This window comes from Callospermophilus lateralis, chromosome 16 (assembly GCF_048772815.1).
Source record: "Callospermophilus lateralis isolate mCalLat2 chromosome 16, mCalLat2.hap1, whole genome shotgun sequence".
NCBI classification, from domain to species: Eukaryota; Metazoa; Chordata; class Mammalia; order Rodentia; family Sciuridae; genus Callospermophilus; species Callospermophilus lateralis.
In genome coordinates this window covers 59,640,368-59,652,774 of record NC_135320.1, presented here as the reverse complement: position 1 = coordinate 59,652,774, position 12,407 = coordinate 59,640,368, and the positions used below count along the sequence as shown (strand labels likewise).

Genomic DNA, 12,407 nt, shown 5'->3' with positions numbered 1-12,407 from the left:
GATTTCAAGATCAAAAATGCCTTTTGGGACAAGGCCTCTTTTCCAGGGTGTCCTTCCAAGGGAGGAGCACTTCAGACCCAGGGCAAATGTGCCTAACAGATGAAGACAGCTGGTCCTGTGATCCGTTAAAAGTCACTGGAGAAAGCAGAAATGGCTCCTTTAGAAAGGTAGATTTGATTTCAAGAAAATAAAGACCTTTGATCGCCCTGTCCAGCGCTCTTCCTACAGAGGGCAGCAGAGAGCCCAGTCTGAGTTTCCCAACACCGTCCATTCTGCAGTCTTGGCACTTCCTTTGCGTGTTTTTACTTATTGGTTAAGCACCTGTATGGCTCCCTGACCAGACTGGAAGCAAAGGCAGGTCCACGAAGGCAGGACCCAGGGGGAACTTCTGGCGTCACCAACATCTCCTATGTAGTTCTGTTCGGATGCCTACACCAGATGTTGGTGATGTCTTGTTAGGTCATTAAGTCCACCAGTTAACTCAGAGAATGTAGAAGCTCAAAAGCAAGCAATCCTCTCCAAGAATTGAGCATTTGATTCTTTGCCTTAGTTAATATGGGGTAGGTCCTTTTCTGTAGGAGTAATAAATACAAAAATCTATACACAGATTCGCACCTTGTATCAATTTATTAATACACACATTTATTTGTTTAGCAAACACAGCAAGGCTGAGATTGTAGCTCATTGGTAGGACACATTGCCTGCAGTGTGCAAGTCCTTGGATTTAATCCCCAGCAACACACACACACACACACACACACACACACACAACCACACATAAGAAAATCCAGTAAAGTATGAACTCATCAGAGTATTTAAATAAGTCAAAATTACAAGTGCATCTTTACCTCCTTAAATCCTTTCTTGGATAAAATGCATGCCAATTAAATAAGCATCTTTCAGAGCATGGGCTGTAGAACTGGCCCTACATGATGTTAATAATTATTACAGATGAAATTGTTCCATAGTTTAATAATCTGGGGAAATTCTGGGTGAGACAAGTTAAAAAGATATTTCTTTATTATAGAGTTTCTCTAAGCTTTTTCATTTTCCCAATTTGCTTCATGAATCTTAAATGTAAAAAGATGGTCACTAATTTATTACATAATGTTTTCCATCTCACTCTTCTTATGGAACAACCAAGGGGCTGACTTTGTGATCTGGAAACACACTTGGAGAATTATTGAATCAGACACTTTTCTAATAAAATCTCCTTCTGTTAAAGAAATTTAACCATTGAAGTCTTGTAATTCTTTAAGATCCCTCAGAATTGTGGTCCTCAATCCTAGCTGCCCATTAGAATCACCAAGGGGCTTTAAACGAGCCGGTGCCCACACCCTATCTAAGACCAGTCAAGTCAGAGTCACTAAGGCTGAGGCTGAGGCAGAGGCTGAAGCTGAGGCTGAGGCTGAGGCTGGGTAATAGCAATCTTTAAAACCCCCCAAAACCCTTAGGAATTATGATCTGTGAGCAGTTTAGGGACCCACTGGCCAAACAAGTTGATCTCTTTTACCTTGACTGACCTATGCCATATCAGTGAACTCCAAAGACTTTGCACTCAAAATCTCTTACATGCTAACAATATTAAACCTCTAGTGGCTTATCTGGCCAATCCATGCCTCATTTGTCTTAGATCACAATGCTCCATCTTGTCTGCTGCTAGCAGATGTGAGAGGAGGTTTCAGGGGTTGTGTAAGGAAGGAGGCCTCTAGATGGCTAAAAATTGGCCTGTTTGGGCTTTTTTTCCCTTTCTGGTTCTGGGGATAGAACCCTGGGGTACTTTACCACTGAGCCACATCCCAAACCCTTTTTATTTTTTATTTTGAGACAGGGTATTTCTAAGTTGCTTAGGGCCTCACTCAACTATTGAGGCTGGCCTCCAATTTGCAATTCTCCTGCCTCAGCCTCTGGGGCTGCTGGAATTACAGGTGTGTGCTGTTTCCCAGCACAACTTTCTGTAAATCTGAACATTTTCAAAATGGAAAATTAAAAAGTAAAAATAGCTAATTAAAAATTTTCCCCATTCTATCACGTTGGATTAGGCCCCAACTTCTTAACAAGACTCCTAAAGTGTAAGAAATAAAATCAAGAATTAACAAATGGGATGGTCTCAAACTAAAAAGCTTATTTTCAGCAAAAGAAACAACCAGTGAGGTGAACAGAGAGCCTACATTTTGGGAATTTTTTGCCACATACACATCAGATAGAGCACTAATCTCTAGGATATATAAAGAATTCAAAAAACTTATTACCAAAAACAAAAAAAAAAAACAATAAACAACAAACATTCCAATCAATACATGGGCTAAGGAGTTGAATAGACACTTCTCAGAAGATATACATTCAATCAATAAATACATGAAAAATTACTCAACATCTCTAGTAATTAGAAAAATGCAAATCAAAACTACTCTAAGATTTCATCTCATACCCATCAGAATGGCAGTTATCAAGGATACAGACAATAATAAATGTTGGCAAGAATGTGGGGGAAAAGGCACACTCATACATTGCTGGTGGGACTGCAAATTGGTGCAACCAATCTGGAAAGCAGTATGGAGATTCCTTAGAAAACATGGAATGGAACCTCCATTTGATCCAGCAATCCCACTCCTTGGTCTATACTCCAAATCAGCATACTACAGGGACACAGCCACATCAATGTTTTTAGCAACTTAATTCATAGTAGCTAAACTGTGGAACAAACCTAAATGTCCTTCAATAAATGAATGGATAAAGAAACTGTAGTGTATATACACAATGGAATATTACTCAGCATTAAAACAGAATAAAATCATGGCATTTGCAGATAAATGGATGGAGTTGGAGAATATCATGCTCGGTGAAGTAAGCCATGATAAGTGGATGCTGTTCCAAAATGGGGAGACTGGAAGCAGAAGAAAAATGAAGGAACTTTCATTGGGCAAAGGGGTGGGAGGGTGGGGAGAGTGCATGGGGGCAAGAAAGATGGTGGAATGAGATGAACATCATTACCCTAGATACTTGTAAGACTGCATATAGGGTGCAATGCTGCATCGTGTAAAGCCAGAGAAATGAAAAATTGCGCTACAGTTGTGTACAATGAATCAAAATGCATTTTGCTGTCATATACCTAATTGAAATTTTTAAAAATTCCCATTCTGATTCTTTAGAAATAATAGAATCAATAATCAAGGAATTTTGTCTCCCTTTTAGGTATTTTGAGATAATTAGAGATGAAGAGGTGCATTTCAATAAGTACATCATGTGATTTTTTGATACACATGGTCCCTAGGCCACCCTGTCATTGTTCTCAGGCTGAAGGATTTGCTAGAAGGGATAACAAAAGATATGGAAGCAAGCAAGGTGCAGGAGAGAAGGTGTTGGTAAGAAGACAGTGGGAGCTGCTGGAAATGGGTTTTGGAAAGAGGTTTTGAATAGGAGCCTGGGGGAGAGAGACAATTGTGAGGTAGGGAATAGTGTGAAAGATATTTATAAGGACAGAAAAGGCACAAGAGAGTTTAAGATATTTTGCAGACTTTATGCGTGTATGTTCTCCTTGGCATTTGCTAGTAAGACTGCAGTACAGATTTCCATTGTTTTATTTTCCATTCTTTTTCTTTGACTAGTACTGTACACTGAAGCTCATCACCAATGGGCCTGGGTATAGTCCTGTGGTGACTCCATCCAGATCATGTACTTTGTATGGAAGACAGACCCAAAACCATTTGCATGGTACCTCTTGACTTAAAGATAACAAGTCATTTGGAGGAATAACCAGGTGATGTAAGGTGTCCCTGCAAACCCAAACCTCTTTGTGGCCTTATGGCATAGCCCTCCAGTAATGGGCATAAACAGTGATCAACAACGGTAGACCTGAGAAGAACGGCACATGCACACGGCTCAAGAGCTATTCAGACTCTTGTCGATTGTCTTCGGCCTCAATGTCTGTGTGTTTCTTCCTAATCATTTTCAGGATTGGAAGCCAGAAATGAACCTGAAAAGTGGATAAATGAACACAAGACTCATTCCAAATACCTCTTACATAATTTTTTCATCATGGTGTTAGTGGTATTGAAAGGGACATGAAATCTTATCCTTTTGGTATTTTTTTGGTCTTTCATTGTCTATGAACTATTTTCCAAATCTTTAAGTTGTAGATGGCTGATAACAAGGATGCACAGGATTCATGACCATGACATGCACATGAACTTCACCCTGCAAAGGACAATTGATTCTTCCAGTGTCCACCCAGACAGAGGAGCCAGGCAACTATGAAGCAAATTTATTTTGGTATATTTGATAACCTGTATATGTGTCTATGTGTTTTGAATTATTCTTTAAATGGTTTCTCCTCATTAATAAATAAGTTAAATAAAATCTTTGACGTGTGTATATAGGAGCCATGGTGATATAACACACACACACACACATATGTATGTATGTATGTACATATGTACATTATATAATAAAAACCATAGACAAATAGATGGATGGATTGATAGATAGATAACACTGTAGGATGAACAAATTCTTTGAAATTGACAAAGTTTTAGATATCCTTCCATGTTTTCTCTTTATTCTTGGCCCAGGAAAGTATTGGGTATTATTGGATATTGTTATTCAATATCCAATACAGAGAAGACCTTCCCAAATAGCCTCTCTACAATATGGCTTAACATACTTACTTGAAACCAATATTTTGAAGGATGTCTTGTAGACTTCTCTGGACCAGCATTCAGATCACAACGCTGAGCCACAGCCAAGCAATTTTGTCACCCCGCCCCCACCTCAAAATCCTCTCTACTGTTGGGATATGAGCTCTGATATGAAGTCAAAGAGAGCTTTGAAATCCTCTTTCCATTTGCTTTTCAAACTTACCTTTCACTTAATTAGAGGTTAACCCCTCATCTTGGCCTCACCTTTTTAAAGTACAGACTCAGTTTCCTTTTGAACTCTTCCTGTGGCTGCTTTGATCTTTTTCTAAGTAGCTTTGCATGTAGGTACTGAATGCGCTCCCTCTCCACGTTGGGGTAGAAGGATGTGGACACCAGGATCTTAAGTTGCATCAGAATGGAGGACAACAGTCCCAGCATCATTAATATCACAAGAATAATACTGAGAGGAACCCAAGTCCTAGACAGAAGGAGCTTAGGTTTAGGGATGCAGCTGGGTTCAAAGACAGATATATTAAAGGAAGAATCATGGATGAGGTCTTGAGTTCCTTGTTTCTAAAATGAAAGAATAAAATAATTAATATCCATGCCATTTTCTACCCAGTCTTTATCTTTCTCAATATTTCCTGGCAGCACATAGCATTTATCTTCAATCTGCAGGGAGCTTTGGTTAAAAGAACTCTCACATCTTGTTTTTTTGTGCTGTGTTTGGAACAAAGGAGAAGGGATGAGTTGTCTGTAACTATGGAAGTGATTTCCAAAGCGGGTTTACAGAAGCACTGGTTTTCTTGAGATAGGTGTATCAGAAAAGTATTCAATAGCTTCTTGGAGAGTCACTGTTGAAGGCTTTAAGAAGATGGAGAAATCTGTTTAATGTTACACTAACAAATCTGGCCACATCCACATTTTCATGGGATACATGTTTCTCCACTTTTGGTACATGAGCTAATGTGAGATGGGGGAGCTGGCTCAACTGGGGGAGAGGATCGCTTGGGGACACAGCCCCTTAGGACCCAGAGAACATCCTCCTAGTCATGACAAACTCCACTTCAGCAGATGACAAGTTCCCAAAGATGATGAGATACTAAATCATGCTCTAAATCAATCTTCTGAAGCTTTGGGGGATTCCTCTTATTCATTGTGTGATATCCGATTTTAGGTTGATGTGTTGACCCTCACTGAAGGAGACTAAAATCTTGTTGGAGGAGAACTTTCAAATAGGGCATTTTCGCATGTCTCCCAATTACTCAGGAGGGGTGCATTTCTTCATGTTTGAAGGCAAGAGAACAAAAAATTGCCCTCAGCAGACTGATACAGAGGGCAAAAGATGACATTGAACTACCCAGCCCAGCCACCAGCAGAAGTGTGTGCTGACTCAGCTCTCTCTTTCCCCTGACCTGAGAAAGTCATTTAATCTCTCAGTGGATTTGTTTTCTAATTTGGCAAAGCAGGAATTAATGGACCAGATCCTGCCCATGAACAAACTACTCCCAGTGTAAATTAAACACCTTGGGGATGGAGCATTAACCTTACCGACTGGTGTACTTAGTAAGTTATTATCACCCTAGTGCCACAGAGTCCTGGGCCCAGGAAGAAGTAGATGAAGTCTAAAAAAACAAACAAACAAAAAATCCAGAAAATATCATGCAGCTTGGATTTGCCCCAGGACCTATAAAGAATCTGGAAATGCCAAACCTGGGACCTCTATACAAATTCAAACCTGCACCTACGCAATGAAAAACATTTGTGTTGCTTCTCCTCTTATTAAAAAGACAGTCAGTCTACAATTAAATAGAGATTTCAGTCCCCAGAGCAAAGGCATGCAGTCTTTTTAATACTATTGAAGAAACAAACCCATCGACTGAGGCAGTGATGAGCAATCCCCCGCAATGAGAAAGCAGCGGGGGTTCGGTCTGGGAAGAAGTTATTTAGTCTAGAAATCCAACTGGGGGTTTTGCAGTTGGGAGTCAGGGCTTCAAAACGATCGAGTCAACATTTTTGTATGGGGTTGGTTGAGGGTAACGTGGAAGGCAAATTCAGTCTTTCCAAATGCCAAGCAACATACTAAATGGTACCCCAATGATTTAAAATGTGTTTCCTTCTCTTAGGTGAACAACCTGCTGGGACAGCATTGAGTCATGGGTGGAGGGTAGGCCCTGGTGTCCCACCGTCTTGCAAGGTTAAGGCAGTGGAGCACAAGGTTACAGCTCAGCAAGTAGGGACTACAGCTATTTTTATTTACAATGCCCACCCATACAGCTCGATCAACTTGGATCATTTCCCAACTTCTTTATTTAAAACATTTATCTAAAATTGTATGAAAGTAGGGAGAAATGTGGGCAAAAACTTGAACCAATGTTTCTCTTCCAGCTTGACTTCTCTGTTGCAAACCTATAGCCACAGACAAGGTGCAGAGCCTCCAAGGGCATCTAGGGATAAGGCCAGTCATGCAGAAGCTGGCTGTGGCTGTCTCCCAGGCACAGTGGGATAGAACTGGAGGAGCGGGCACTCCCAGGCAGCCTCCTTCCCACATTGGTTCCAGTGCCCAGCACCCTGCTGCTGTTAGGTGTGCACATGGCGGCTACCCCCATTGGGCTATCACCCTCATAATGCGGCCATCATAGCCTGGACATGGTCACATCCCCAGTACCCAGCAGTGCCCAAGATGAATGTGTCAGCATATTGTCATTAGAAAGCTTCTGTGCTTTTAGGGCAAGTCAGAACTTGCCATTGTCCTCCTCTTTCTAAACCAGTGGGAATTAACAAAACAGGAATGGGTATTGGGTATTAGCAGGGAGAGAAATAAATGAAGGGGAATGAGAGACAGGGAGAATCAAGAGGGGAAGACAAGAAAGGATAATACAAAGGAGAATGGCAGGAAGAGAGGCCTTCTTATTGGCCACCCTGCACACCCAAGACCAAGGACTATGAGATTCTTGTTTGGCTTTCATTTGAAACGCTACTTCCATTATCCACCCTGCTCCAAATACCTAGAGCAACACGGTGCCTGGTAATTAACTGAATTCTTCAGGGAAAGCAGAGAGCTCAAAGTAATCAACTCTGAGAAGCAGTCCAGGATTAGGAGGGCAGGAGCCAGGGGATCTGGATCTGCTGAACCAAAAGGGAAGGAGGAGGAAAAGTGTGGATGCAGCAAGAGGATCTGAGACCCTGGGAGAGAGAGAGAAGGGGAGGGTGGGGTTTCAGAGGATGGTTTACCAGCAGCCTGGCTGTCATTTCCCCTCTGTGATTTTCCCAGCAGCTGGCACATGGTGACTGCTGCTGGTGAGTGCACAGCCCTGGAAGTGCACTTGACCCCAACATGCATCACGCCTGTGTGCACACACCAACATGCCGTACCTGGTTCTGTGCTACAATTTCTGGGGTTAAAAAACTAAATAAGGCAAATGTCTGACAATTCCCAGACCCTCTGAAATGTCAACATAATTACAAATTTCCACAGGGAAGATGGAAAAGATAAAAGATGAGATGCACAAAACCCTCAGTCTTCTCTGTTGGCACATGGCTGCTGGGAGGAGGGAGAAAGCCAGATTCCTCAAAATGCAAGGGGCACCAGCTCAGAAAAGACATTGTCTTGCCTAATTATGGGTTTTTCTAGAACCACATGATGGCTATTAGAACTTAGATATCTGGCTCTGTTCTTCTGGGTGATGGGTTTAAAACAGTGGTTCTCAGTCTTGGAGACACATTAGACTCATTCCAGGAGGTTTTAAAAATTCTTACCCCAGTCCAAGTACAGGAGATTCCGTGGGGTTTCTGGAGAGGAGTTTTGGGTGTGTTCACTTGCTTGCTTATTCAGTTCCACACCTCTGTGGAACTGACACACCTTGACACACCTCTGCCAAGGTCTAAGGTCAAGGACTGCTTGTGTAGAAGGTTTTACATTTTAGCACCTAAGCCAGAGTTTCCCAAAATGTGGTCCAGGGCACTAGGTACCAGCCATGTTACTGGGTCATATAGAAGCCCTTTATCAGCAGTCATCTTTTTAAACATTCCACTGATGCACTGAGATCAGTGTTTGATAAGGACTCAGGATGCATAAGAAGTCAGGCCCTAAGAGTAAGAAGTCAGGCCCTAAATCCTGGACTCAGGTTTGTGCCAGATACATCTTGAGAATCAACTTTAGGTTCAACATCAGAGATATCTATTCCCACGTTTCATTATATATGGAGTATAGGAGGCTGAAAAATGGTTCCCTCATGTCCTCCATAAAATCCTAGGTCCCTAGAACCTATGGCACTTCACTTGGCTTAAAGGGCTTTACTAGAGGAGATTAAGTTAAAGATCTTGAGATGTAAAAATTATCCTGTCATCCCAGTGAGCCCTCATGAGATCATCTGCATGACTTAAGAGAGCAGAGAAAGATTTTCCATAAGGTGATGTGAAGACAGAGACAGAGATGGGAGCTAGGCCATCACAAGTCAAGAAATGCCACCAGCCACCAGAAGCTAAAGAGGAAAAGAGTGAATTCTTTCCTAACACCTGAAAAGAACATGTCCCTGCCAACCACATCTCAATTTTATCCCAGCAAAACTGAATTCAGATTTCTCACTCCTATGGCTATAAAAAATACATTTTTACTGTTTAAGCCACCTAGTTAGAAATCATTTGTTATAGCAGCCAGAGAACACTAATACAGAATCACATTCTAATATTAGTACTTCAATTTGACCTATACTTGTTGGGTTTCTTCAATGTGCCAGGCTCTTTGTTAGACACCAGGGATCCAAAGGTGAATAAAATATTTCCCTGTCTTGGGAAGTTCCAGATCTTTTGCAAGACTGACCCAGCAAATAGCTGTGACACACCTGGGAGCCCCTACCTCTCTGTGCAGTTTCAAGTGAACTTCAAGTCTTGGCAAGCTTTGGAATTGTTTGCTCACGGAGAAAATGAGTCGATACAGCAGGTAATCTGCAGCTGTGAACAGCACCCAGATGGAGAGATGGGTAAGTATGGGGAGGAAAAACAGCCCCAGGTTTTTCCTCTCTTTAGGAGTCAGCCGGAAAGATGGGATGACAACATACTTCTTCCTCTCCCTCTTATTCAGTGGGAGGACACAGGGCCTCTGTTGATGCCTCTCCTTTTCATCAAACTGAACAAATTGTCTGGTGATGTAGATGTTTTCAAACTTACAACCCCAGGGGCCCAAAAATCGTTTCATAAAGAGGCCAGTGCTGAGCAGAACAAGAAAAAGCCCAGCAAAGGCGAGCAGTTTCTGCCCCAGGGAGGAAAACACCTCCATCATGGTGGTCACAGGGTGTAAGACACTCAGGACTTCTCCTTTGGTGTTGTTTAGCTGTGCCTCCAGGACGTGTCTGGGACTGAAAAGAGAGACCACCAGTGTCTGATTCCACGAAACGAGGTCATCAAATACATTCAGTGGAGTGGCAAGGCCATAAATCCACTGAATGGCTTCAATGTATTTTTTCAGAAGTGGAAAATGTACAGCAAAGCTCTTTGCCCTGAGGTTGCAAGTCATACTGTCCAGGAAACATTTAAAGTTGTGAAAAATATTTTCCACGTGGCCAAAGATCACTATGCCCGTGCCAGCTGCAATCAAAGCGTTCCTGCCTTCGCGCAGGCCACATGAGAGAAAGACCAGAAGAATGAAACAGCGCGCGTGCCTGGAGCAGCCCAAGAGAACACACATGACCATCCAGGAGGTGGCGAAGGCCACCACTGATGGCAGAAACCAGTAGAAGGCCACAGAGAGGAGGCTCACTGAAATGAAGGCCACAAAACAGCACACTCCCAAGTGCTGGAGAAAGTCCACCCATCCAGGACCTCTCGGAAACACGTACATCCTCCAAAGACTTAGGATGACATCCATGCTCGAGGTCCACATGCCCATGATCCCTGTGTCCCTAGGGATGAAAAAGAAACCAAGATCAGAAGATGCTTAAGAGCCAGGAGGTGGATGGATGCAGAACATGGTGATGATTCTTCATCCCTCCCTCTGTCCACCCCTTGCAATGAGACCTCACAACTTTTCTCACCAAGAGGTGAAAGAAAGAGAATCCATCAAGAAGTGGACTCTGTTACTCCATTCCTTGAATCTGAGCAGGACTTGTGACTGCTTTGGTCAGGAGAACATGGCAGCAGGGGCGGTGTGCCAGTCCCTAGCCCATGGCCCCATCCTGCATGCTCTCTTGGAGCTCTGCCATCGCCATGGTAACAAGGACAGCTGTATTCGTCTCCTATAGCCACACAACAAATTACCATGAACTCAGTGTTTCAAAGAAACATCTACTTATCTTCTTGTTCCAGAGGTCCACTGAACTGTGCTCCTGCTGGAGGCTCTGGGGAAAATGTGTTTCCTTGCCTTTCTGGCTTCTAGAGTCTTCCTACATTCCTTGGCTCATAGATCCTTCTTCCATCTCAAAGCCAGCAAGGCTGCATCTTCCCTCCTCTGTGACCTCTGTTTCCATCCTCTGATCCTTCTGTTTCCCTCTTATAAAGACCCTTGTAATTACATGGGGACACCCAGATAATCCAGGATAATACCCCATCTCAAGATCATTGACTTAATCATATCTGCAGAGTCTCTGTTAGCATGTAAAGCAACATGTTCACAGGTTCTGGACATTCAGACATGAATATCTTTGGGGGGTCATGGTCCAGCTTGTCCAGGTTAGACTTCTGGTCAACGAGCTCACTTGACTAGTCAATGCCATCAACTTGGCCAGTGGTCACCCAGCTACCAGCCATGTGTGAGAGGGAAGCTTTGATTCACTAGCCAGCCTCCCCACCCCACCCCACCAACACACCAGCTGGCCATGGACCCATGAGAAAGAATAAATGCTGTTTTATTTTAAACCACTGAAATCTGTTCTGGTCTGTTAGGCCATAATTGTTAATTGATAAAGGCAACAGTACTGTATCATGGGCCTAATAGTTGAAACAAACAGTAGGCTGATGGATAGGCGGAAGTCTCATTGAACTGCATTATGTAAGAGTACTCTTTAATAGTCATCTATTTTCTTGTGCTGTAATTTTACAGACCAGAAAGCATACCAAGGGCATCCAAACTTCAGTGTGGAGTTGGACTGAGGCCATTGTACCTCTGCTCTGTAACAATTGCTTCTTCCTCCTCTGCCCCTACCTTCAGTGTACAGTTGTCTCCTGAGAGTCTTACAAGGAAAGGAAGGATATTTTTGTCTGTAGAATTAATCATCTTTTCCTTTTTCCAGACATAGGATAATTAAAATAAAGATGCTATAATGCTGCTACCACCCTGTTAGTCATGCATATTTAGGTCTATGATGTACTCAAAGAGGCTAGGATTCATATGGAATATTATAAAATAAATTTGAGATTTGTCTTTCTTAATTGACATGAAAATATCTAACAAGCATGGTATCATATGCATAGGATTTTAATGAGGACACTGATCAATTTTAAACACTGTCAAATACATCCCTTCTCTCATCAATATAATGGAGCTGGATTTATGGAGTCGGTTAATTGCTAGAACCAGTGAGTTCCACTCATCATGTGAGATATGTGTGGGGTGCTGATAGAAGCATGAACTGGGCCACCAGAGGTGAAAAGATTATTGTCTTTCTGTGTTCAGGCTGAAGAGGGTTAATGAAAGTCAGAAGTAAGAGGAGGGGAAAAGGCACGTCAGGAATAAACATAGGGAAATTTCTCTAGCAAGAGTATAGAGGGCATGGATCTTCGGGCACAAATTCTGAATGCAAATACTCAGAGCAGACAAGAGACGAGGGGAGAATC

At 42.5% G+C, this 12,407-nt stretch overlaps 1 protein-coding gene across 3 annotated transcripts; it reads right to left on the bottom strand.

The window, feature by feature from the left end:
• Positions 1-542: 542 nt before the first annotated feature.
• On the bottom strand, positions 543-10,524 carry Dcstamp (dendrocyte expressed seven transmembrane protein). Of its 3 annotated transcripts, XM_076836254.2 has the most exons (4): positions 9,496-10,524; positions 4,902-5,210; positions 3,856-3,976; positions 543-572 (listed from the first exon to the last, which is right to left on the bottom strand). In XM_076836254.2, exons 1-3 carry the CDS (start codon positions 10,522-10,524, stop codon positions 3,890-3,892), a joined length of 1,425 nt encoding a protein of 474 aa, XP_076692369.1. In that variant the 3' UTR covers positions 543-572; positions 3,856-3,889. The 3 variants fall into 3 exon arrangements, with proteins under 3 accessions (XP_076692369.1, XP_076692368.1, XP_076692370.1); XM_076836253.2 differs by lacking the exon at positions 543-572 and having other exon boundaries at positions 3,804-3,976; XM_076836255.2 differs by lacking the exons at positions 543-572; positions 4,902-5,210 and having other exon boundaries at positions 3,952-3,976; positions 9,698-10,524.
• Between the last annotated feature and the right edge of the window lie 1,883 nt (positions 10,525-12,407).